At 57.5% G+C, this 25406-nt stretch overlaps 2 protein-coding genes across 2 annotated transcripts; one reads left to right on the plus strand and one right to left on the minus strand.

The window, feature by feature from the left end:
- The first annotated feature begins 1354 nt into the window (after window positions 1-1354).
- Window positions 1355-13229, plus strand: ARL8A (ARF like GTPase 8A). Its single transcript, XM_083878317.1, has 7 exons — window positions 1355-1529; window positions 6817-6897; window positions 8585-8658; window positions 10775-10868; window positions 11988-12055; window positions 12704-12774; window positions 12887-13229. The coding sequence occupies exons 1-7, from the start codon at window positions 1407-1409 to the stop codon at window positions 12934-12936; spliced, it is 561 nt and encodes a 186-aa protein (XP_083734443.1). The 5' UTR covers window positions 1355-1406; the 3' UTR covers window positions 12937-13229.
- A 3606-nt stretch (window positions 13230-16835) lies between these two features.
- GPR37L1 (G protein-coupled receptor 37 like 1) lies at window positions 16836-21675 on the minus strand. Its single transcript, XM_083878310.1, has 2 exons — window positions 20889-21675; window positions 16836-18059 (listed from the first exon to the last, which is right to left on the minus strand). The coding sequence occupies exons 1-2, from the start codon at window positions 21561-21563 to the stop codon at window positions 17244-17246; spliced, it is 1491 nt and encodes a 496-aa protein (XP_083734436.1). The 5' UTR covers window positions 21564-21675; the 3' UTR covers window positions 16836-17243.
- Between the last annotated feature and the right edge of the window lie 3731 nt (window positions 21676-25406).

Consider the following 25406-nt stretch of genomic DNA (forward strand, 5'->3'; position numbering starts at 1 on the left):
TTGCAACAACTCCCTGGGATGGGAGGGACAAACCATGGTGGCCACATGGCACAGATCACTGTTGTGACACACACCAGCTTTGGTGGTGGCAAAGAGACCCAGAATGCCCCAAATTCACTCGCAGCTGGTGGAAATATAAAGCTTCAATGCCACCAAACACAGCACTGCCTCAGCAGGTCCTTGGAAAAGCAGAACATATGCCAAAATACAGCATTTTGAGTAATTAATAACAGCTTTGTTCCCAAGTGAGTGATGGTAACCAACAGCACCCGTGGACTCCAATAATCCTGTGTGCCAGGGGCACTCCCAGCCCTGTGGCAGATTGGGGTGCAGGTCCAGCTGCAGGATTTGGGGTGAGCCCAGTGGCACAGCTGGAGGGGCTGGTGCCAGATGTGGTGGGGCACTGCCAAAGGTACAGGGTATGGACCTGCTGGGGCTGGGTGTGGGTGACCAGCACCGGGGTCACTGGGGCACAGGGGGGATGGAGGTGCTGGGGGCACCTGGCAGCAGGTAAAGGGGTGCTGGGGGGACAGGAGGGCAGGATGGAGGGATATTGGGGTGTGCAGGTATTGGGGGTACAGCAAGTGCAGGGGGCATGGGGGTCAGGCCGCAGGAAGGCTTTGGGATCAGGCTGAAGGAAGGCTTTGGGGTCAGGCTTTGGGGTCAGGCTGCAGGAAGGCTTTGGGGTAAGGCTTTGGGGTCAGGCTTTGAGGTCAGGCTGCAGGAAGGCTTTGGGGTCAGGGGAGCTGGGGGTTGTGTCGGGGTGTGTTGGGGTGCAGTGGTACAAGGGTGCGCACCCCGCCCGTCCCTCAGGCCGCACTATGTCCTCAGAAGCCTCGGGTTACCGAGGAGATGCCGGGAGTGACCGGGGCTATTCCGGGCTGTCCTGGCTGTCCATACAGTGCGCTGTGGGTCCTCCCGGCCGGCAGGGGGCGCGGCAGCGCGGCGGGCGCGGGCGGCGCGGGCCCCACCCGGCGCGGCGGTGCGGCACAGGGCCCGCGGCGCGCGGACAATACCGGGGGGCGGCGGCGGCTCGGCCTCCATCGGCCCCACTCGGCTTTTATCGGCCCCGCTCGGCCCCACTCGGCTCCGCTCGGCTCCACTCGGCACCGTTCGGCTTCCATCGGCACCGCTCAGCCCAGCCCGGCCCCGCTCGGCTCGGCTCGGCCCTGCCCGGCTCCACCCCGCCTGGCCCCGCCCCGACTCGGCCTCGCTCGGCTCCACTCGGCCCCGTTCGGCCCTGCCCGGCCCGGCCCCGCTCGGCCCTGCCCCGTTCGGCCCGGCCCCGCTCGGCTCGGCCCCGTTCGGCCCGGCCCAGCCCGGCTCTGCTTGGCTCGGCCCGGCTCGGCCCAGCTCCGTTCGGCTCAACTCGGCCCCGCTCGGCGCGGCCCGGCCCGGCCGGCACCATGCTGGCGCTCTTCAACAAGCTGCTGGACTGGTTCCGGGCGCTGTTCTGGAAGGAGGAGATGGAGCTGACCCTGGTGGGGCTGCAGTACTCGGGCAAGACCACCTTCGTCAACGTGATCGCGGTGAGCCCGGGGACGCCCCGCATCGCCCCAGCCCCGAGGGGCACCGGGCCCAGCCCGGGGCTTCACCCTTGGATCCTCCTTAGCATCCCTATTACGTCCCCATTGCATCCCCACTGCATCCCCCAGTGCATCCCCAGTTCATCCCCATTGCATCCCCATTGCATCCCCATTGCATCCCCATTGCATCCCCAGTACATCCCCAGTACATCCCCAGTGTATCCCCATTGAGTGTCCCCATTGCATCCCCAGTTCATCCCCATTGCATCCCCAGTTCATCCCCATTGCATACCCATTGCATCCCCAGTTCATCCCCAGTACATCCCCAGTGTATCCCCATTGAGTGTCCCCATTGCATCCCCAGTTCATCCCCATTGCATCCCCAGTTCATCCCCATTGCATACCCATTGCATCCCCAGTTCATCCCCAGTACATCCCCAGTGTATCCCCATTGAGTGTCCCCATTGCATCCCCAGTTCTTCCCCATTGCATCCCCAGTGCATCCCCCAGTGTACCCCCATTGCATCCCTATTGCATTCCCCATTGCATCCCCATTGCATCCTCAGTGCATCCCCATTGATCCCCATTACACCCCTATTGCACTCCCAGTGCATCCCCATTACACCCCTATTGCACCCCCATTGAGTGTCCCCATTGCACCCCTGGGTATTTCTCAGAACGTCTCCGCCCTGTCACAGCACAGCCTGAAAATGCCTTTGGGGAGGGGGTGCAGCACTGGGGTCAGTGTGGGGTGCAGAGTTCAGGCCCAGGGTGACCCAGGCAAACCGCAGCATCCCCAGAGCCGAGTGGGGTCCTCGGGGCCACAGCAGGAGCAGGTCCTGGGAAAAGGTCCGGCACCCCCTTGCCCTCTCTGGCCGGAGCTCTGCCAGTGGTCACGGGCAGTACCGGTGCCCTGGGTGGACAGTGCCGGTGCTTTGGGCGGGCAGTGCCGGTGCCCGGTCCCGGTTCCCCAGGTGGGCAGTCCCGGTACCCCGGGCGGGCAGTCCTGGTGTAGTGGAGGGGCAGTGCCGGTGCAGTTCCCGCTCCCGTTCCTGTACCAGCAGGCGCTTTGTCATCATCCCCGCCGCCACCGGGACGTGCAGGTGGAGCCTCATGCCACCAGTGCCACCGGGGTTCCTTGCCCCGGTTCCTTGCCTGGGGGCTGGTGTGGGAGGTGTTTGCCCAGCCGACCTTCCTGGGGAATCCACCCGCAGCAGAGTCCTGTGTGTGCCGGCTGCTCCTGCAGCCCATGGGGCCCCTCCAGCCCCGGCCTCTCCCCGCCTGTGCTGCCTCCTCCACGAGGTCCCTGCACCCAGCAGTGCCTCAGGAGCTGCATCTCCTGCATCCCCCAGCCCAGGGCGTGGCTGCACCCATGGGGATGCTCAGCAGTCTCTCCTATTGCTTTTTGGATTGTTGTCACCCTCTCAATACGTGCTGCAAGGCAGGAGGATGCTGAAGGAGGGTGGGTTTGGGTTGTTGCCCCCAGAAGGTTTCTCAGAGGGAGGTGGATGCAGATCTGCCCTGGTTCCCCCTCTGCCCCTGGTCCCTGCCGTGGATCCAAAGCAGAGTGAGATGTTGCTGCTTGCTCAGGGTGCTGGAGGCTGCTGGGCTCTTAGAGAGGAATTTCAGCTCGTATGGGGGCTTTGTTGCTCTTTGGGAGGTGCTGAGGGACAAAAATGTCCTTCCTGAAGTGTCTAGAGGCAAAGTGGACACCCTAAACTGCTTTCCATCCTGGAGATGATGGCACTCCTGCTCTCCAGCTGTTTTGCTGGAAGTCACTTCTCAGTGCTCCAGCTGCCTCCCTCAATAACCCAACACCAGTGTCTGGGGACAGGGAGCATTTTGGCTCTGGGGCAGTGACCCTGAGCACCAATCCTATTTTCAGGGGACCTCTCCCTGCAATTTTCATGTTTAATTAATTTTTGCAATCCCATGCCAGGGTGGGACATGGCAGTGCCACGTGTGGGCTCCTGCTCTGGATCCACTGGATGCTGCTGCCTGTTACCAGCACCCAGACTGCCTTAAAAATGCCAAAGTAATTTAGTATTGGTTTTAATCACCCACTTAAGCTGTGAAGGGTGATGGAGCTTTATCCCAGACCTGCTGTTCTGCCTGGAAGCCCCAAGGGTTGGTGTTACTCATCTCCCTGTTCCCCACATGCCTCCTCCTCTCCCAGCCACACCTGGAGCAGACAGGGCTCAGTGTGAGCTTTGTGGGGTTTGTTTCTGTGTGTAAATACTTTGTACTTGGCACTTTTACTCTGGGCAAGACCCCACTGGCAAGACCCATGCACTGAGACACTCTCTGCTTAGCCAAAATTGCTGGAAAAGGGACTTGGAGGAATTATGGCAGCTCTTGAGGTGGCTGAAGTTGGCACCATGGCCTGATGTTCTGTCAGGTCTGTTTTGGGGTGTTTGACACCCTTACAGGGTTCAGGGCGTTGAGTTTGGCCTCTCAAGTTATTTGGAAAGTTCAAGTTCTGTGGCGGATGCACACAAAAAGGAGCACCAACTTTTAGGAAGACATCCCAGAAAGAAGGACTTGTTGGGCACAGCAAAATGGAAGCATGACACAGAAAATGCCAACTCGACAGGAACTGCTTGGGAAGGTCTGGAGGTGCCTGGCTTTGGGGTGTTGCAATGGGGTTGTTGGAAGGGGAAGCAGCTGTGATTTGGGCTTTGCAGGGGGAAGGACTGAACTGAACAAGTAGAGGATTTTGGTGTTGTTGGAGTGATGTGCCAAGAAACCTTTCTGGGACTGGAGCTGCTCTGGGGGGTGTTGGCACAGTCCTTTCCTTCCAGGATTTGTAGCTGCCCCTGACTGAAAAGTGGATTCTGGTTCACTGGAAGGTGGGTTGACTCTGGTTCCCTGGGAAGCCAGGCTGTGGCTGAGCCAGGCAAGAGTGACTCCTCCTGGGTCACCTCCCTGGGGACTTTGATTTTCCAGGACTTTTCCTAATTTTTCACAGCTGAGGCTTGAAGTCTTTCCTGCAAAGAAAAGTGAAAACTGTAGATACACATGGCCTTGATTTAACCTGAAGCCAGTAGGCTTCTAATTGCCTTTTCTCCAGTCTGGCGGTGACATGGGTGACTCCAAGGCATGGAGAGCTCCTCAGCAGGTGCTGGGGCCCAAAACCTGTCAGTGGTTAGAACAAGAGAGTGTTGCTGCTTTTTAACATCACACTCATTTTACCTGTTCTAGAGGCAAGTGAAGCCCCAAGTGCCTGCAGCTTCCAAGAGCTCTTCAGCAATTGCTCTCTGTTCCCACTGATCAAAGCCTGAGAATTTCTTGTTTTCATAAAGCTCAGTTGTGTGTTGAACCTCAGTCCATAGGAGACATCTTCTGTGGAACTCTGTGTGCTTCCCCTCCTCTCCCCACACCCTTCCTCACAGGGCTTTTTTTGGGTGCAGCATGGCCTGAACACCCCTTGGCTGCCAGGTTTAGCTGCTGAATGCAAAAAGGATATGAAAAAAGGAAGCAGTGTGTATTGCAGAGCGTTTGGAAGAGGCCAGGAGAGCCCTGGGGACTTGCTGATGTGATGCTTCTGGAGGAGCCACAGGCTCAACCAGGCACAAAAATCTGCTTATGAGAAAATAAAGTCAGAAAACTAACTTCCTGTTTTGAAGTTTGTGTTAACTTAAGAGAAAAGCCCTCAAGAAACTGAGGTTTTAAGGTAGTAAAACCTGCTAGGATGAGTTTGGCCATGGTTGGTGCAGGTTTCTGGCACTGCTGGCTGAAATCCCCAAGGCTGCACTATCCTGGCTGTCAAACATTCTGCTTTACTGGCTCCTCAGCATTCCACAGCATTCCTCCCATTCCCCCAGGATGCATTTACAGTCCATAAACCTGGTTTGAATCCCGGGGAAGCTGCTGGAGGCAGTGGGAGCTCCTCTCTCCTGCCCCAGAGATGCCACATCACTGCTGGGACATCTCTGTGTGCTCCTGGGCCTGTCCTGCAGCCTTGAGCAGCAAACTGGGACTTGTGTGGGCTCTGCCAGAGCCTTTGGTGTGGTGCTGGGCATCTGCAGAGGGGTGGATCCTGCCCCACTGCTGCATTCACAGCAGGGCTGGGATGCTGCAGCCCCACAGGGCTCTCATGCATCTGATGCACAAACTCAGCAAATATTGGAGCAGCTCCTGGGGGCTGGGAGGGGCACCCTCTGTGACCCCCAAGTGACCCAGCACAGGCTGCAGAACTGGGCAGCAGTGCAGACAGCACTGGCTTGAAAGCAGAAGTCAGTCTGGTTTGAGCTGGGCTGTAGAATAATCCAAAGCATGAAACAGGCTGGTGCCCCCAGGAGTTGGAGCTGCAAAGGAGCAGGAGGTGGATCCCTGGGTGGGAAGCCCAGCTTGAAACCTCAGGGGTCCTTGCAGGGCTGCCTCACCCAGAGGTCACTGCAGAGGATGAAAGTCTCAACTGTTTATTCCCTCTCACAAAGGGCTTGGGAATCCCACCTTGAAAGAGTTGGGATGGGGACAAAACTGTGTCCAGGGCTGGTGTTGGCAGCTCACTGCAGGGTTGGGACTGCACTGGGGCACCCAGGGCACCTCTGCCCGTTGCAGGGCTGGGGTTGGGGACTGCACTGGGGCACCCAGGGCACCTCTGCCCGTTGCAGGGCTGGGGTTGGGGACTGCACTGGGGCACCCAGGGCACCTCTGCCCGTTGCAGGGCTGGGGTTGGGGACTGCACTGAGGCACTGGGGCACCTCTGCCCGTTGCAGGGCTGGGGTTGAGGACTGCACTGGGGCACCCAGGGCACCTCTGCCCGTTGCAGCAGCCACAGCTGTCATGGTTTAGGTGTGGTATTCCCCAATGTTTGTTTAGGAGTGGTATTCCCCAATTTGCTGCTCCCACTGGTGTTAGGGGTTCCCTGCCTCTTGCTTCCCTTTCCCTCCTCCAGCTGGGAGCACAAAAAGCAAAGATAACAGGTTGAGATAAGAACAATTTACCAGAAACAGCAACGAGATAAGAAGACAGTAAGAGCAACGCTACTAATAACAAAATTGTACAAAGAGAGGGTGATTTACATGCAGAATGCTCACCAAGCCCTGTACAATGAAACAATGGCTTCCCTCCCCCTACCAGGCTTTCTCCCAGCTGGAAAAAGAGCAGCATTCCCGTTGTCCTGGTGGCACTGTGTCTCCTGGGCTCTGTGTGGACCTTCAGGATGGTTTCACTGAGCCCAGGGCAGGGCTGGCAGAGCCTTTGGGGTTATCCCAGGCTGTCAGGGGCTGCCCTGCCGGGCCATTCCTCCACCTCCTAACTCTGTTTTCACTTTGTTTCCTTGCAGTCAGGGCAGTTCAATGAAGACATGATCCCCACGGTGGGTTTCAACATGAGGAAGATCACCAAAGGGAATGTTACCATAAAGGTAAGATGCAGTTGTTAGTGCAGGTTAAAGCTCTTGGGATGAAAGGTGAAAGGTGAGGGAGGTTTTGTGGGTCTTCTGCTCATGGAGGGAAGAATTCCAGGGATCCCAGCTGCAGCTCATAGAATTAGAAGCATAAGCAGCATTTAAGGATGGAAAGTCCCTTTAAGATCGAATCTAACCATTCCCCCTGGTTCACCACTAAACCGTGTCTCTCAAGTTCCATATCCACTTGTTTTATTAACATTTCCAGGGATTGTGATTCCACCATCTGGAAGTGAAAGATTTGCCCCGTTAGGGTCCTGCAGGTTCCCACCAGAGGAGGTGGTGAGAAGGGCTGTAGGAGATCCAGACTTGTGCAGTAAGTCAGTTTGGGCCACAAAGCTGGAGGTTTCCTTGTACCTCTGACCATCTGGTAGGGCCTCATGGATGTTTTCACCTTGGTGAGGGTGGCAGTGCTGGGAAAAACAGGACACAGCTTGCAGTGGTGGGAGAAAAGGAAGAGGAGGGTTCTACCTCTTCTGGATTTCTCAAGGGATTTTACTGGGAATAGCTGTTGGACAGGCTTGAAAAGCAGGCTGGTGGATCTCTGGCTGCTGCAGGAACAGTTTTGAGAGTGTGCTGAATGTATTTAAGTGGGAAATGCCTCAGGGAAATGCCAGGAGGTGTGATGGGCATGGGGAGGAGCCCCCAGCTTGGGCCAGGGGGTCCCTCCATGCCAGCAGAGATTCAGCATCCTCCAGCTCCCCTAACTGAGGTTATTTGTAGCACTGTGAGAGCAATTCCTGGTCCTGGAGGGTGCCAGGTGTGTCTTAGCCCCAGGCACTCTGCTACAATCTAGCTGAGGACTAAACTAAAGGGATGGGCTTGTCTTTTGATGATCCCAAAGATGTTTATTCAGAAACACAGGCAGGAATAGCAAAGGGACACAAGGTATAGGTTCAGGGATAAAACAGCCTCGAATAAAGTCCAGGGACAAGAGTGAGGAGGGGGGCCAAGGGCACAGGGTTATAAATGGGGCAACTGAGGGTCAGGGTCTAATAGAGATGGGAAAAAGTGGTGCAAAGGGGTAAATATAAACTAGGGGGACTAATGGGGTTACAGGGGTGTAACACTGGGGCAAATTTAACCCAGTGGGGTTCAAGAGAAGGGAGAACATTCTAGGAGAACTGCATGTATGGTGAACAGGATAACGTGAACTTAACAAACCAATAGAGCAACAAAACCTAAGAAATATTAACGTGTCTGCAAAGGCCCATGGGAGGAAAGTTTTCCTCACCATGATCTAAAAAGGGCATCTCTCCCCACTTGCCTCTGTTCTTCCAGAGTTGAGGCACAGCTACCATAGGGATAATTATGCCCCTGGGCCTCCAGAGTTTTTCTCCCTTCTTTAGGAGCCTCCTCCTGAGGTTTGGGCTGAGGAGGAGAGGATGGGGTGGGTTTGGTGTATGGCCAAGTGCCTCAATTGGGCACATGGGGGAGGAAGAGTGTGGGGCAGGAATGTGGGGCAAGGAATGTGGGGCAGGAGCGCGGGGTAGGAGTGAGGGGCAAGAGTGTGAGGCAGTAATGTGGGGCAGGAGTGTGAGGCAGGAGTGATGTGGGGCAGGAGTGTGGGGCAGGAGTGATGTGGGGCAGGAGTATGGGTCAGGAGCGTGGGGCAGTGCCTTGCTAACACTCTCTCCTGTCACAGCTCTGGGACATCGGCGGGCAGCCGCGGTTCCGCAGCATGTGGGAGCGATACTGCCGTGGAGTGAGTGCCATCGTGTGAGTATCCACAGCCCTGCTGGCCCCCCCTGCTGCTGCTGCTGAGCCTTGCCAGGGGCTGGGGCATCACCCCAGGGGGGCTGCAGTGCCTTTGCTGCAGGCTGGACACCCGTGTCAGCAGGTGGAATCGCTGAATCGTGGAATTGTGAAGGTTGGAAAAGGCCTCTAAGATCATTAAGTCCATATTCACCACTAGACTATGTCCCCAGAGGGTTTTTTAATACCTCCAGGGTATGGTGACTCTACCACTGCCCTCAGCAGTCTTTGCCAGGGCATGACCACCCTTTTAGGGAAGAAATTTTCCCTAATACCCAACCTAAACCTCCCCTGGCCCAACTTGAGGCCATTTCTTCTGGTCCTGTTGTTTGTTTGTTTCCTGGGAGGAGAGCCTGACCCCCACCTGGCTCCACTCTCCTGTCGAGGAATTGGAGAGACCAAAAAGGTGCTCCCTGAGCCTCCTTTTATCCAAATACTTCCCCTGGGGACTGATGTCCACATGGGCTTTGAGCAGAAGTCAGCCAGGTCCCTCCAGCTGTGCCAGACCCTTCTCTTCCCTTCCAGCATCACTCAGTCCAGCTCAGTTCCTCAGGTATTACCTTTCCAGGCTCCCATGCCTCCTCTGTGCTGGCTGCTCACTGCAGGGGCTGAGCAAACCCAGTCCTGGGGCTCAGCCCCTCCCAGAGGCTGGTTTCCAGGTCAGGATGTTTATGTGCTGCCAGATAAATCTTGTGCTGAGAGCAGAAGTCTCACCCTCTACTGAGTCAGCAAATCTCAGTGTCCCTGGGTGTCCCCACTGCAAACAGGGCAGTAAAAACAGTCCCAAAAGAGTCCAGGCTCAGGGTGAGCATGGCAAGGCACTCATGGGAAGCAGGTTATCTGTTCCAAAGGACAAATATTGATCTTGGGACATCATACCAGGGTTACTTAAAGCCAGTCAGAAAATGAGATTGATGGGATCTTTCCCAAGTGTCCATACCCTGAGATTTGGGGGGCTGCTTTCTGTGCTGCCCTTCCCAACTCCAAGCCTTGGCAGGTGAGGAAGAGTGTGGTTCTGCTTGTTCTGCATGTAGGGACAGTGGTATCTGTTTCTGCCCATGGTGGGACATGGCCTTGGACCTGCAGGAGGGTTTTTATTACACTTTTTATTACAATGAGCTTTGCTAGAAATTACAAAATCTCTGTATTTTCACTCCTTTTGCTGCTTCCTTTTATAAAGTCATAATTTTGGCCCATGTGGTTGTGAGGAAACAAAAGGGCCTGTCAGGATCCAGGTCACACTCCATGATGAGTCTGCCCTCATCACATCGAGCTCTGTCAAATCCCTTTCCCTTTGCCTTCAGCTTTCCCCAACTGTGCCCAACATGCCAAGGGCTGGGGCAGCTCCTGGGGGTGTTTTTCCCTCTCGGCACAATGTTCCCATTTTCCTGTGTTAAACACTTCAGTAGCTCTTTTCCTATTTTTAAATAACTCCCCAAAGCCTGATGAGCTGGTATTTCTCACTCCTTCTCTCCCAGCTTCTTGATCTTTGAAATCAAGGCTGCTTTGATCGATTCCCCACCCAAGTTTTGGCTTTGCAGGATAAAAGTTGGCCTGTAAGAACAAAATCCTTTCCCAAATCTCTCCTTCTGCTCAGAGGAGCATTGGTGTCCACCAGCTTCACATCCACATGTTCCATGGCCCCTCCCAAGATGGGATGAGGAGGAACTTCCCCTTCTTGGGCCACCATCACCTTTCCATCCTCAGTTTCTCTTGCCTTTCTCTGCTTGTCCTCTGTCCTGGGTGTTTACCTGGGAGCTGCCATTGTTCAGGAAACAAAGTGTGTCCTGCAGCTTCTCCTGCCTGGGCTTCTCTCACCCAGCCTGTCCCTGCTGTCAGCACCTGCAGGGACAAGGATGGGGTGTCCCCCACTCCCCTCAGAGACACGAGGGGCTGACAGCTGTCCTTGGGAAGATGGAAAGATCCTGTTATCAACCACCTCCAATGTGCTGACCCAGTTTCTAGTGAAGGACAGTGAGCTGCCATGAGAGGAGATTTGGGGGATGACAGGGACCTCAGCACAGCACAAGGGTGTGGAGACCTGGAGCACCTGTGCTCAGGGTTGTCCCTTTCCTTGCAGGTACATGGTGGATGCTGCTGACCAGGAGAAGATAGAGGCCTCCAAGAACGAGCTGCACAACCTGCTGGACAAGCCGCAACTCCAGGGCATCCCGGTGAGCTGCTGCCTCAGCCTGTGCCCCCAGCCACTCCTGCTCCTGGGGCTGGGCACTGCCAGGGCTTGCAGGGCAGATTCCCCTGTCTTGGAGGTGTCACTTCCCTGCTGCATTCCTGAGCCTGGGACAGTGACACTTTGTAGGTCACAACTGGTCCAAGCAACAGAGAGGAGGGACCCTTGGAGCAGGGAGCACAGATCAGGCCCCTGGGTGGATCTGTCCTCTTGCATGGATTTACACCTGATTTATGGTGTGACAGGAAGTTCCTGAGTCCTGCAAGAGGAGCTGCAGGGCTGTGACATGTGCAGGAGGCGGGATGTGCCAGGTGGGCTGTGCACTGACCATCCCAAATCAGCATCCTTGGAGAAGGAGTTAACTGAAGATCCTGCCACGGATCCCAAATGTCCTAAATTAAGCTCCTGACATAGCACACTGCAGTTACAGGCCTCTGAAGGCTCTCCTTTGAGAAGGAGCCTCCTGATTGAAACGGGGAGGGAGGAGGATTCTCATCCTGTGCTGCTGCAGAGCCCCGGCAGTGGGGACAGCCCCAGCCCAGCTGGGCACCGCCCCTGTCAGGTGACAGTCACATGGCTGTTCCCAAGGGACAGACCAGCCCTGCCGGCTCCTTATTTTCCTTACACAATCTGAGAACGCTTTTGTGCCTTCCAGAGCCTTGAAGGAGAGATTAGTGATGGCACAAACGGCTGGTTCTGGTTTGGGGCTGGCTGCCTGCAGAGTGGATTCTGCCCAGCATCCACAGCTCACTCCTGCTGGATAATGTCAGCACTGGCCATTTCACTTGGCTTTTTGCTCAGAGGCAGTGAGAGGCTCCTGGGAGAATGTCCTAGGTGGCACAGCAGATGCTGGTGCCCTTCAGAGAGGATGTGCTGTGGGACCATCTCAGCACTGGGAGTGCACAGGAGATGCTGTGTACAGGCTAATTAAGGCAGTTAATTGAAGTGCTCTGCTTTCTGAATGCTGCTGAAGGGAGTTTTCGCTGTCTGGGACATCCTAGTGGGGTGTCCAGGGCTGTCTGGTGTCACAAGCAGACTGGCAGGAGCAGGTTCCTGCCTGGTGTGGTGTCCAGGTGCTTCAGGTGTCCCCTGTCCTGCCCTGCAGGTGCTCGTCCTGGGGAACAAGCGGGACCTGCCCGGTGCCTTGGATGAGAAGGAGCTCATTGAGAAGATGTAAGTGTGACAATGCCCCGGGCACAGGGGGGTGTGACACAGTGTGACCCCTCCCAGCTCTGCCCTGTCCCCACCAGCCCCATCACCCCTCTGGGGTGGCAGAGACTGAGGATGTCCAAGGTGGTGCCTTGTGGGGACACAGAGGAGCTGGAACCACCAGTTGCCAGGGCTGGTCCCATGTGCCACATGGTGGTGTGGGGGGCCTGGCACAGCGTGGCACTGGCTGGTGGAGCTGGAGTCCCCCAGATGCTGCACTGGACAGAGGGACTCCTCCACGGGAGGGATCTGAGATGCTGCACTGACTCACAGCATTTCCTCCCCTCCAGCCACCTGCAGAGCACCTCTGGGCACCTGTGCAGCTCCCCTGCTGCTCCCAAAACCTGAGGGCTGAGGGGGACATGAGGAATTTGGTGGCCAAGGTCTCTGTGGGATCAGGTCCCTCCTGCCCTGTCACACAGCCCCCCTCCAGACCACCCCTGCCCCTCAGGCATGGAGGGATGGTGCCCTCACCTGGGGAGCTGCTGCCCCTTAAAAGGGCTCTGTCTCAGAGACAGAGTCCAAAGAGACCCTTCAGGGGCTGCCCAGGGGTGTCTCCCATGGCCACCCCACACAGCTCAGAGCCTGCAGAGTCTTGCTCCCTTCCCACAGGAACCTCTCTGCCATCCAGGACCGAGAGATCTGTTGCTATTCCATCTCCTGCAAAGAAAAGGACAACATTGGTGAGTGCCGTGGGCTGGGGGCGTGGTGGGCAGCCTATCCCCAGTGTTTGCTCAGCTCTGGGGGGGAGGTGACAGCCAGGGACAGGCTCTCAGTGTCCCCTTTGCTCTGCAGACATCACCCTACAGTGGCTTATCCAGCACTCGAAGTCCAGGCGAAGCTGAGGTCCCCGGGCCTGGCTCGGATTGGGAAGATGCCATTGTACAAGCCCGTGCCCCTCTCTCCTGCTCTGTCCCTCCAGCTCTCTCTCTCTCTAGATGGGTATTTTTAGGGGACCCCAGACTCTGCTCACATTGGGGCAGAGTCCTTGTTTTTATTGTAAAGAAGATGTCTGACTGCCCTCCTGTCCCCCTGTCCTCTCCTGCCCCCTCTCTCCCTCCATTTTGGCACTGTTCTGTTGTTGTCTGTGTATACAGTATATATATATATGTATATATATTTTAATTTTTTAATTTAAGGGATAGTGCTGTTATTAAATTGGGCCCTGTGAGTGGTAGGAAAGCTGGGGCTCCCCCAAGGCCAGCCAAGGGTCTGGGTTGGGAGGAGGAGGAGGAGGAGGGTGGTAGCAGAAGGCAGCCCTTGGGGATGGGACTGTGGCAGCTGCAGGAAGGCCCCCTGGGGCTCCCTCTTCCCTTCTCTGGGTGTCCTGCTGCTGCTTCCAGGCAGAGACCACCCTGGGGGTGTTGGGGGGTGCCCACCTCGCCCTGCCTGCCCTGGGCTTGGGGAGGGCATGTCAGTGCCACCTGCAGGCTCCTCACCCCTCCAGGGGACAGGCATTAGCCACAGGCCACTGCCATCACCTCCCCCTGCTGCCTCCTCTTCCCCAACCCCTCTTTGGGGCCCAGAAGAGTCAAGAGACAAGAGAGGACTCCTCTTGTTCCCCTGCCCCACGTGTCCCCTGCTCTTGTGCCTGGGCCGAGCCCTGCCCACTGCCCAGGGGATGATCTGGGGCACTGGTACCAGTGCTGGGGCCCAGCAATGCCAGCAGCCCCTGGGGGATCAGGGGCTCAGCTCCTGCCTCCACCTGTCCTGGGTCTGGTTCAGCTCCATGGAGCCCTCAGGACAGCTGTGCTGGCTCCCCACATGCCAAATGGCATTGCCTGTGCTGGCTGGGGCTGCTGGCTCTGCCCTGGCCACGGACATCCCTTGGGATGCCAGAGGGGGAGGAGGGACACATGGAGGCACCTGGAGACATGCTCAGTGCTGCTCACCAGCCCCAGGGGGTGTGCCCTGTGCCTGTTCCCCATGTCCTGCTCCCCATTCCCTGCTCTCTGTGCTTGCACCACATTCCTGCTCCCCATGCTCTGCTACCTGTGCCTGCTCCCCATTCCCTGCTCTCTATTCCCTTCTCTCCATTCCCTTCTCCCCATTCCCTTCTCCCCATTCCCTACTCCCCATTCCCTACTCCCCATTCCCTGCTCCCCATTCCTTACTCTCCATTCCCTACACCGCATTCCCTGCTCCCCATGCCAGCCCCTGCCCTCTGCCCTGGCTGGGAGGCACCGGAGCCTCGTGGGGCAGGGGACAGCAGGACAATGGTCAGGTCTGTGTCTGCAGAGGGTGGAGGGCTGTGGAAGTCCTGTGGGGTGTCTGTGCCTGTCTGTGCCATGTCTGTGCCATTGGTGGGGCTCTGGGGGCCTGGCCAGGCTGTTTGGGGCTGGTTTGGGGGGACTGGGCTGGCACTGGAGGGTGGGTGTGCAGGGGGAGGCAGCTGCTGGTCCCAGTGCAGGGCTGGGGTGTGGGGTGGGGATGGCTGGGGGGCTGCAGGGCCCTTCTCCGTCTCTTCCCACTCAGCTCCAGGGCATCAGGCCAGGGATGTACCTTCTGTTCTTGTTTTTTGCAGAATTGCACAAAGAGAGGTTTCTTTTTGTTTTGTTTTGTTTTGTTTTTTTAATTTAATGACTTGTAAAGTGTTGTTGCCCCCCCCCACCTCCCCCTTTTTTTTTTTTGTAAGAGATATTTTGACTCAGACTCGACCTCTGTTGGGAAATGATTCTTGTAACTGTACAATTTTTTTGCCTCCTAATAATAAATTAACAATTTTGCGTTGCGGGTGTGGTTGTAGTCACGTTACTTCCTCACCATCTCCACCACCAATCCTTTGGGGCTTTGCCTGGGAAGGAAATCCTTGTCCCCTGGGTAGCACTGGGCACCTGTGTGGTCATGCTGGAGGCACCTCTGATGGTTCCAGGTGCTTTGTTTCCTTGGCCTGGGTACCCCGGACACTCCACCCACGGCCATCATTGCTGCCGGACCTTCCTGTGCCCCCGTTGTGTCCCAGAACTGCTGCAGAACCCTGCTGGGTTTGGGCTGCAGTGCTGCTGCCTCCTCTCCTCGCTCTGTCCTGGGGGCTCCCCCTGCCCTGTGTCCCCCCAGGAGGTGTGGCCTCCTTCCCCCTGTCCCCAGGAGCTTGTGGCCATTGATTGCTGCTGGGGTCCCCAGGGTGGCTTCTGTCCTGCCCTTGCCAGGTGCCCAAGGGACAAGGTGAGAGCAAGGCTGGGGCTCTGCCACAGGCATGGTGACATTGCTGCCACAGGTACAGTGACATTGCTGCCATTGGCCATGGTTACAGTGGTGCCACAGGTACAGTGACATTGCTGCCATTGGCCATGGTTACAGTGGTGCCACAGGTACGGTGACATTGCTGCCACAGCCCACAGTGACATTGCTGCCACAGATACGGTGACACTGTTGCCACAGGCCACATGACAGTGCTGCCACAGGCCATGGTGACATTGCTGCCACAGGTACAGTGACATTGCTGCCAGTACAGTGACAGTGCTGCCACAGGCCACAGTGACAGTGCAGTGACACTGCTGTGACAGTGCTGCCTGCCCCCCTGCCCCTCCCCAGACGCGCAGCCCCGCGGGGCCGCAGCACAAGCCCGGCTTTGTTCGCCCTTGGCCCAGGCTCAGGACAGAGCGATGGGGACCAGGAGCATGGGATGCCCTCCCCCATCACCCCACAGCCCCCAGACCCTGACAGTGACCCCACTCACCCCATGGGCACACAGGGGACCTGATGGCACAGTCTGGACTCCAAACCCCCCTGGCATCCCTGGATAACACCCCTCTTCTCCCAAACCATGGGGCCCAGCACAGGGCTGGTGGCAGAGGGAGGAGGATGATGAAAAGGAAAAAAAAAAAAACAACCAGTTTTGTGCTCTGGAAAGAAGAAAACTGGGGCTTTTGTTTCCCTGGAAACGGGTGTGCGAAAGCGAAGCGCGCGCGGGGCCCGGTGGGTGTTGCGCACAAAGCCCGCACTGAGCCCCTGGCTTTCACTGCCCCTGGCAACCGGCTCCCTCGGCCCGGCATGCCGGGGGCCGGGCTGCCTGCCAGAAACAGGGACAAGGAGCTCTAACAGCTCGGCTGGATGGGCCAGGCTGCCCTCGGGCAGATCCGTCCTGCCTGCTCCTTGACCCCCCTGCTCCCTGAGCCTCCTGCGCCTGCTGTGGGCAGGGGTGGATGTGGGTTTGGGAAGGCTGATGGATTGAACTCACCCTCCTGGGATGATTCTGTCCCTGCAGTGGGGCTGTGGATGACAGATGGGGCTCTGTGGGGTGGTTTGGGTGAGATGATTTCACCCCAAGGATCCTCAAGGGGTGCTGGGGGTGGTGGTCCCACATCTTCTCCCAGCACTGCAGCAGTAGCACCTTGGAACCAGCAGCCTGGGGGTACCTCAGCCCTGTGCTGGCCTGGCTGGGCTTTAGTGAGACCAGTTAAAGTCCTATAAATCACCCCAAACCCAACACTTCACAGGACACCCTCTCACAGGCATCGCTCAGCATCACCCCAGAGGGAGGGAGCAAAGGGACTGGGGGCCTTTCCCCATCTCCCCTCAGCACTGCCTGCCCTGGCACAGCTGCTCCCCTGCCCTCCTGCCCCCCAGCTGCCCCTGCCCACCCCAAAGACCCCCAGGTTTAGGGAAAAGCCTTTCCAAGGGGCTCCCAGGGCTCAGCCCAGCAGTGCCAGCAAGCACGACGTGCTCTAAGGTTACTGGTTTATTGAGCTCATACAGGGCATGGCTTGAATCCGTGGGAAACAGCCAGTTGGACCTTCTCTTGTGGAGGGGCCGGCGGGATGGGAGGGGACAGGAAAAAGGGACAATTTGTGTTTGCTGTGTCCTCTGTGAGCCATCATGGCCAGCCTCTGTGGTTCCAGGTAAGACCTTTCCGGCACAACACCATCTCCAGAGCAGCAGCCCCACGGAGCCCAGCCAGGCAGCTGGCACGGGATGGTGCTGCTGTCCTCGCTGACCTTTGGCCAGAGGCAACAGGGTCACCAGTGTAGCCACGGGGACTGGGATTCCAAGCCCCATCTACCCAGTGCTGAGTTTGAAGCCCACGGCGCAGCCCCCCGAGCCTGTCTCTTTTCTGCTTGTTCCACGTCCAGACACGAGTACTAACGGCAAAACAACGTTTGGTCTTGGGAGGAGGTGGTGAAACGATCTCTCTACAGCTCCCCAGAGACACTTAGCACGGGGTGCCAAGTGCCAGGAGGGGTGGGGGAGTCTCCCGGGGCTTGTCGAAGAAGATGGAGGAGGACATCTCTGTTTTGAGCTTGCTGTCAGCACTGCTCTCACTGGAAGAGGCATCAGGGCCACAGCCCTCGCAGCAGCAGCAGCAGCAGTCCATGAAAGCCTGGCCCAGGGGACGGCAGAGACACAGCAGCAGCACGGGAGTCACCGAGCACTTGAAGAACAAGAAGAACTGGTTGATGAGGTTGAGCAGATCCAAGGTCTGCTTGGACAGGTCGGGGGACATGTAGGCCACCACGATGTTGCAGACGTTCTCGGGGGTGGCGCAGAGCCCGTAGATGACGGTCAGGGCGATGATGGTGCAGTTGAGGTGACCCTCACACTGGCCGTGCTTGGTGCCACCCCGGCACTCGCTTTTCTTCTCGGTGCCGCGGACGCGCCGAGTCACCAGCTGACAACTGACGGTGAAGAGGATGGGCAGGCAGAAATAACACCCAAAATACCACCACATGCGGGCGTTCTGGTAGGTGAGCACCAGGGAGTAGATGGATTCGGGCAGGTTGGACGAGGGTTTCATGGTGCAGTACTCAGTCACCCCGCCCGACACGGGTGACGTGTCCTGTGCCAGCTGCCACAGCAGGATCTCGGGCACTGACAGGGTCATGGAGCCCACCCAGATAACGGCCAGCTTGGCAATGATGGACTGGCACTGCTCGATGGGACGGGTGCTGGCCTGGGGGCTGGTGGCTGCGTGGAACCTGTCGATGCCCAGCGCGCAGAGGCTGAAGGTGGTGACTCCCAGTGAGGATACCTGGGGAGGGAGGAGGCAGAAAACAGGTGCGCCCTGCTGTGGGAAGACCCCTAAGACCACACAACCTCCCTCCTTCAAAGGCTGTAGGGAGCTCACAGCTTATTGGCTGCATCTCAGGGTTTAGAGCCACTTTTCTGTGACTCCTGAAAGGATAAAAATGTCCTCTGAGCCTGTAGAACCTGCCCAGCTCCCTTTTTTTCTGCAGAAGGCAGAAGTTTAAGCTGGATGTCTGTCTGTCCATCCAGCCAAGGTGGGAACAGCAGGATTGTCCTTCAGGCTCTTCCTCTATTCTGGATGGTTCTTGCAGAGAAGAAACAGGGACCATCACACCCACCAGCACCTTCCCAGGGTTCCCAAGGCCTGCCTGGACAGGCCAAGTGAGTTGAAGGCGCTCTTGTCCCAAATCAGCTTGGGGCAATTTCCGCTGCATTGAGAATAGCAAGAAAAACATCCCCTTTTGCCAAAGGGGGAGGCCAAGGGAGGGAGAGCCACTGTGGCTCTGGGAGGGCTGGCCAGGCACTGACCAGCATTCCCAGCCCCAGAGCTGGGAGCCAAGTCCCACAGCCCTTGGCCAGGGTGATGGCAGAGTCACATGCTGGTGTCCCAGTGCTGTGGCCATTCCTGGCCTCACGAAGCCATCAAACATCACCCTGGGCTGAAAGACCTTCCCAGCACTCAGGAAACCTCCCAGGGCTCCACGTGGTGTGTGGGGAACAGCCTGGAACAATTCCTCCCTGACCCCCCCAGCACTCAGCAGCACCATCGGTTATGCACAGCAGCATCTCCCCAGACACAGAATCAGGACACCAGCCCAGCACCAGCATCCTGCACCCAGCACCATCTCCCAGCATGTCCCAGCTCCTCTGCCCAAGCACCCAAAACACTGGACCTGTTCCCTTGGCTGGCACCTGCAGCCCTCAGTGCTGCTGCCTCCTTCCCTACACCCTTCCACAGGTTCTCCCATCCCTCCTGGTGCCTTTGGTCCTGCAGAACACCCATCTCCAGTGCCCTGGTGGGGATGTAGCTGGTGGCACCAGTCAGTGCAGCACATCCCTGTCCCCAGAGGCCCCTGTAACCAGCTTTGCTCCCAAAACCTGGCCCTGTTCCAGAGCATTGAGCAGCTACAGGGGATAAATCTGCTTCCCACAGCATCCATCCAGTGTCCTGAGCCACAATCCCACCAGACACGAACCCTTGGCCTCCAAATAGGTTCCCCTCTCACAGCTGACCCTTTGCTGGGGATTTGGTTCCCAGCTGGGTCCCAGCTGAAGCCCTGGAGCCCCTTTCTGCCCATGCTTTGGGGGGCAGGAGGGCAGTGCAGGGTTGGTTCTGGGGGGCAGGGCAAGAGCAGCCCCCACACCAGGACCAGGCTTCCCCACCTGTGACACGTTCACCCTTCTGCAGCACCAACATCCCACCATTCCTGTCCCTCCCTGACTCCTCTGGGACCGAGCTGTCCCAGGGCACCCTGGAGCTGCTGAATCCCTGCACCTGGTGGTGCCACCCCCAGGGTTCTCCCACAGGAACATGGGCAGCACATCTTCCTCAGATCCTCCTCGAGATAGGCTCTGTTTTGGGGACATCAACCTTCCCTTCACTTCCCATCCTTCCCTGGGCCACTGAGCCCCTCTCTGAGTCCCCCCAGATGCAGTTTTGGAAGCCTCAGGTGCAGGACAGGGATGGGGTGATCTCTCCAGTTAGTGAGAGGATGGGGTGGGACAGCTCTGGACAGGAGCAGCTCTTGCCTGCAGGGGAGCAGGGGGGGCTGCAGGGCTCCCCCAGCAAACCCCACACCCCTGTGCTGGGCTGGGCTGTGCTGTGCAGGTTTGGGGCTGTGGGACACAGTGTGGCTCAGTGGGACACCCCAGTCCCATCATTCTGCACCCAGAGGACCCAGTGGCATCGCTGGAGCTTCCAAGGCTGTGCACAGCCAGGGACCCTGCACAGGGCACTGGGGCACACACAGGTGGCTCTGTCACCAGGTTCTGGCACCAGCAGGGCACAGAACAGCTGGGAACCCCAAACATTGGGGTGGATGGTCATTGGGAGAAGCAGGTTCTGAACCCTGCCTGGTCTGACCAAGCCTGAGAGTCTCCAGTGATTTGACAGTCTCTAAGCTCCTCCAGGTGTTTGCACCCTTTGATAACCGGGCAGGGAGCACAGAGAACAGGCAGGATTGGTCTGTCTGTCCCACCAGAGGGGCACAGCTGGACCCCAAGGCTCCCTTGAGGGGGGGAGATGAGCACACTGAGGGTTGGTTTCCAGCACAAGAGCATCATCAGCCCAAATCCTGCCCTCTGGGGCAATTTTGCTCATTCTGCCATCCCTGTCACCACAGTCCCCCTGGCCCTCTCAGTGGCTCTCCCTGAGTGTGGCCAACTTGTCACACATGAGGTTTGAGGACAAACATAAATCTCAGCCTTCCAGACCTAATTCCTGGCTGTCCCATTCCAGTGTGACCAGCACTGCCCACCTGCAGCTGGGCCACCCTCAGCAGCCCACAGTGGCCAATTTCTGGGCCAGCACCCTGAGCCCTCAGCCTTTGGGGCATCAGGAACAGACAAATAGAGGGACCATTTGCTGACAGAAGTCCCTGTGCAGGCTGGGGAAAGGTCTAAAGGGCTTTTCCCAGCTCTGGCAGCATTGGTGCTGTCTGCAGAGCCTGAGGAACGGCCTGGCACAGAGGGAAGGTCACCAAGGGGATTATCCCTCACTCCTTGCTGTGGGGATCTCTGTCTTGGTGCCAGGCCACCAGCACCAAGCCCTGCCCTGGAACAGGAGGACAGAGGGGAATCCTGGACCCCTGTGGGGACCTGTGCAGCCCCTTACCTCCATGAAGGGCACAACACGACAGGACACGTCCCCCAGCAACCTCTTCTTGGTGATCTCATTGAAGATGACCACGGGCAGGCAGAAGAAGAGGATGAGGAAATCCCAGAAAGCCAGGCTGGCCAGGATGGAGTTCCAAGCACTCTTCATGTAGTAGTTGTGCCACACGATGCACATGACGGAGAGGTTGCCGATGATGCCCACGGTGAAGACGATGAGGGACAGGAACATGACGGCGTAGGCGCTGTACGAGCTCTCGGTCACCGGGTACAGAGGGTTGTGCATCTGCAGCCTCTTGTCGGACACCGTGGTGAGGTTTGCCCGGGGCTCTGCCTTGTCCCTGTCCGTGGGCAGCCCCGGTTCTGATGGGTCTGTGCTGGATGGCAGCAGAGCCCTGGTGGGGTATAGACTGGCGGAATTGAGGGGTCTTGGGAATTCCACCCGCACCCCTGGCATGTATTGCTGCACTGATTTGGAGTCCTCCTCTGTGCCCCGCCGCAGCCTCTCCTTCTTCATCATCATCATCATCTCCTGCATCTCTGGGATGTCCTGAACAGCCGTGGGGAGGGTCCTGCTGCTGTCCTCAGCCTGGCCATGGTGAGTCCTGCCTGTCCCTGCAGCCCCCGGGGCCAGCAGCAGCAGCAGGTGCAGCAGGAGAAGTGGTGGTGAAGTCATTGTGTCCCCAGGATGGTCCCTGCAGCCTCCGGGAGCGGTGTGATGGATGGATGGAGGGAGGGAGGGATGGATGGAGGCGCAGCCCCCGGGGAGCTCAGTCCGCTCGCTCCGGCTCCGGCCGCGGCTCTGGGAGCCAGGACAGCGCCGGGCAGGAGAAAAGCGGTGGCGAGAAGGGAGCCGAGCCCTCTGCTGGTCACCCACCGCCCGCAGGATGGGACAGAGGCCAGACTGGGCAGGTCCGCATCGCTCAACACCTCCCGGCATTTCCTCAACATCCCCTCAACACCCCCCGGCATCCCACAGCACACCCCAAACACCCTCTAACCTCTCCCCAGCGTCCCCACAAATCCCCCAGTATCCCCAAACATTCCCCAGTCCTGGGGGCTGTTGTGGAATATTGGAGAAATTTGGCGGATATTTGGGATGCTGAGGGAAAGCTGGGGGTGTTGGGGGATACTGGGTGATGCTTAAGGATGGTGGGGTATTCTAGGGGGGGATGCATCCCCCAAAAGCGTTCTCCAATATCCCCAAACACCCTTTCAGCATCCCCCTGTAATACCCCACCATCCTTCAGCATCCCCCAGCACGGGGAACGGCCCCTGCTCTACTCAAAGTCACTCTGTGCTCTGTCACATAGGGCTGTTGTGTGTCCCTGAGAGTGACTTGCAGCTTTGGGGCCTGGAACACTCTGCTGATAAAGGGCTGAGGATAAAGGTGAGGAGACGAGGTCCTGTCTGGAAATCCCAGTGCTGTTTATTGTCTGCACTGTGGGTACAGCCCCCAAAGTGTGTTCCAGGGACCAGAGACAAAATGGATCCAGGGTTATATGGCAGATAAAAGGATGTTTCTGAGGGTCAGGGTAAAACAGGGATAGGGAAAAGTGGTGCAGAGGGGTAAACAGGAACTGGGGGCGACTAATGGGATCACGGGGCACTGTGGCAAAAATAACCCCCCAGGGTCCTATAGGAATGCAGAGGAAAAAGTGATGCACAGGAACTGGGGGGACTAATGGGATCACAGGGCACTGTGGCAAAAATAACCCCTCAGGGTCCAATAGGAATAGGGAAAAGTGATGCAGAGGAACTGGGGGGACTAATGGGGTCACTTTTGGGGCACTGCAGCAAAAATAACGCAGTGGGGTCCAAGGGAAGGAAGAACATTGTGGGAGGTTGTACCCATATGGTGAACAGGGTGACATAAACAACAAACCAATAGAACAACAAAGCCTAAGAAACATTAACCTGTGGCTGCAAAGGGCCATGGGAGAAAATTCTCACCCCAATCTAAAAGGGCATCTCTGGCAGCCCCTGGGCCTCCACAGGGCTCAGCTGGTGCTTGGCCACCACAGCTGGGCTGGCAGAACCTCGGGGTGGGGAGGCAGGAGGAGTGCCAGGGGCCAGGATGGGCAGCTTGGCAGCCCCCAACATCCTCTGAACATCCTCCAGCATCCCCCAAAATCTCCAGGAACATCCTAACACCCCCCAGCACCCACCTAACACCCCCAGCATTCTGCAGCCCCCTTCCAACACATCCCAAATTGCTGAGCAGGCACAGCAGAGGCCAGGCAAAGCTTGGGGCAGGAGAGGAGCAGGCTGAGGTGTTCCCTCAATGCCCACAGAGCTCGGAGGAGGGAGCCCTTGGAGCGCAGCTGCTGCCAGGTGCTGCCAGCCAGGTGTTCTCTAAAGGAGCTGCAGTTATTTTTAGTTTCATTTCGCGGCCGTTGCACAAGGGCCAGGCGTTGTCACGGAGCTGCCTGAAGACAACAGCGGAGTTCACTGGGGCAAGGTGACACTTGGGTGGCACAGGAGTGACCTCGGGCTGGCTCAGTGACCCACAGAGTCACTATCCAAGCTGCCCCTTTAAGATTCTCCTCTTCCTCCCCTCCCTGTTTGCAGGAGCTCCCAGGCTGAGGGTCCCTGGCTGTCACCAAGGTGGGGCCAGGCAGGAGCCCTGGGCACTATTTGGGAATGGCAAATTTATCTTCTCCAGCCTGGATTCACACAGGGGGGAGACTGTTTCCTGGGAGATGAGTGTGTGCTTTGCAGATGTCTCCTGGGAGGTGCCTCACCAGAGTCCAAATATTCCACTGTGACCCAGGAGAGGTTTTTTTCCTACATCCCCCCATCCAGATATTTCATTCAACCCTGCGAGTTTTGGACAAATCTGCATAAAATTCATACACTACTGACATGCTCCCACCCTGTGGCCCACAGGGACACCCCCCACACATCCCAAATCCCAAATTCATACACTACTGACATCCCCCCACCCTGTGGCCCACAGGGACACCCCACACATCCCAAACACCCCCCACACATCCCAAACCCCAAATTCATACACTACTGACATCCCCCCACCCTGTGGCCCACAGGGACACCCCACACATCCCAAATCCCAAATTCATACACTACTGACATCCCCCCACCCTGTGGCCCACAGGGACACCCCACACATCCCAAACACTCTGATGGAAGAGGGACACGGGTTCAGGAGTGTTCCTGAGCCTGCACTGCACCACACAAACCCACTGCCCCATTCTGAGGCTCTTTAAAGCTATTCCACCTGGGAATCTGTTTCACCCCATGTACCCCCACGGCTCCCCAGGTGCTGGGGGTGGTGGAACAGGGACACATCTGATCCCATTTATGGGGAGGATAATGAGGGTACCAGCACCAAAACAACAAAATGAGTGGGTGGGCACAGCTGGGACTCTCTGATGAGTTTTTGAGTCCCTTCTTGCCTCTGCAGGACATCCCTGTGTTCTCTTCCTCCAGCATCTCCCTCGTGGAGGAGCCCAGTGGGGTGAGCTGTGCGTGGTTTCTCTGTCACTGCTCACTGATTTGGGAATTCCTGGGGGAAAGGAGAATTTCTCTGTGCCATTTGTTCCAATCCAAGCCCAGAAAAATGGCTGAGATGGAGAAAGCCTGAAAGTCTGGGCAGCAATAAGGCAGCAGTGCCTGCAGGTGTGATGTTTGTGCTGAGATGGGCAGTGGGGTGGGCTGTGGGATGGGCAGTGGGATGGACTGTGGGGTGGGCAGTTGGGTGGGCAGTGGAGTGGGCTGTGGGGTGGGCTGTGGGGTGGGCAGTGGGGTGGGTTGTGGGGTGGGCAGTGGGGTGGGCTGTGGGTAAATGGGATGGGTCACCTAAAGGCAAATGGGGCTGCCTGTGTGCAGGATGAGGAGCATCTTTGCCAGGAGGTGACTTTGCCAGAGATGCTGAGCTGTTTGCCTTAGGCTGGGATGTCCCCCATGGCATTCAGCTCCCATCACCTTGTCCCTGAGGCTCTTGTCCATGACCTCAGGCTCCTCTTGGTGTGGCCATCACATTACAGAGCATCCTCACACCGAGCCCTGGGGATGCCAGAGCCCCCCAGCTCCTCTGCCCTTGGCAGGAGCAGGTCCCTTATCAGACCCTGACAGCGAGAGCAGACCCAGCACAGCTCAGCTCTCCCAGAGCCCTGCAGGGCTCAGACTCTTTCCCCCCTGCTCTGTCAATGAAAACATCATTTTTTCCTAAATCACAATCAATGTCAGAACCCCACGAGGCTTCAGCCAGACTTCTGGAGAGCTTTGGTGAGCCAAAAGGGGCTCTCTGTGACAGCACACAGCAGCAGGCCTGTCCTTGCAGAGGTGGCAGGGGACACTTCTCTAGACTCCATGGACCTGCTGCTACTGTTGAGCCCCTCATCCCAGGGCACTTCTCCTGCTGGACAGAGTCAGGGCACGTGAGGAACAGCCAGTGGGAGGAGGAAAACGTTCCCCTTTGTTTCCAGCAAACAGTCTGGCTGCGGGAGCAAAGCAATAACCGGGCTGGTACACGCCTGTTTGCCCAGGAAAGGGGGGA

This window comes from Zosterops lateralis (assembly GCF_965231275.1).
Source record: "Zosterops lateralis genome assembly, chromosome: 26".
Classification (NCBI taxonomy): Eukaryota; Metazoa; Chordata; class Aves; order Passeriformes; family Zosteropidae; genus Zosterops; species Zosterops lateralis.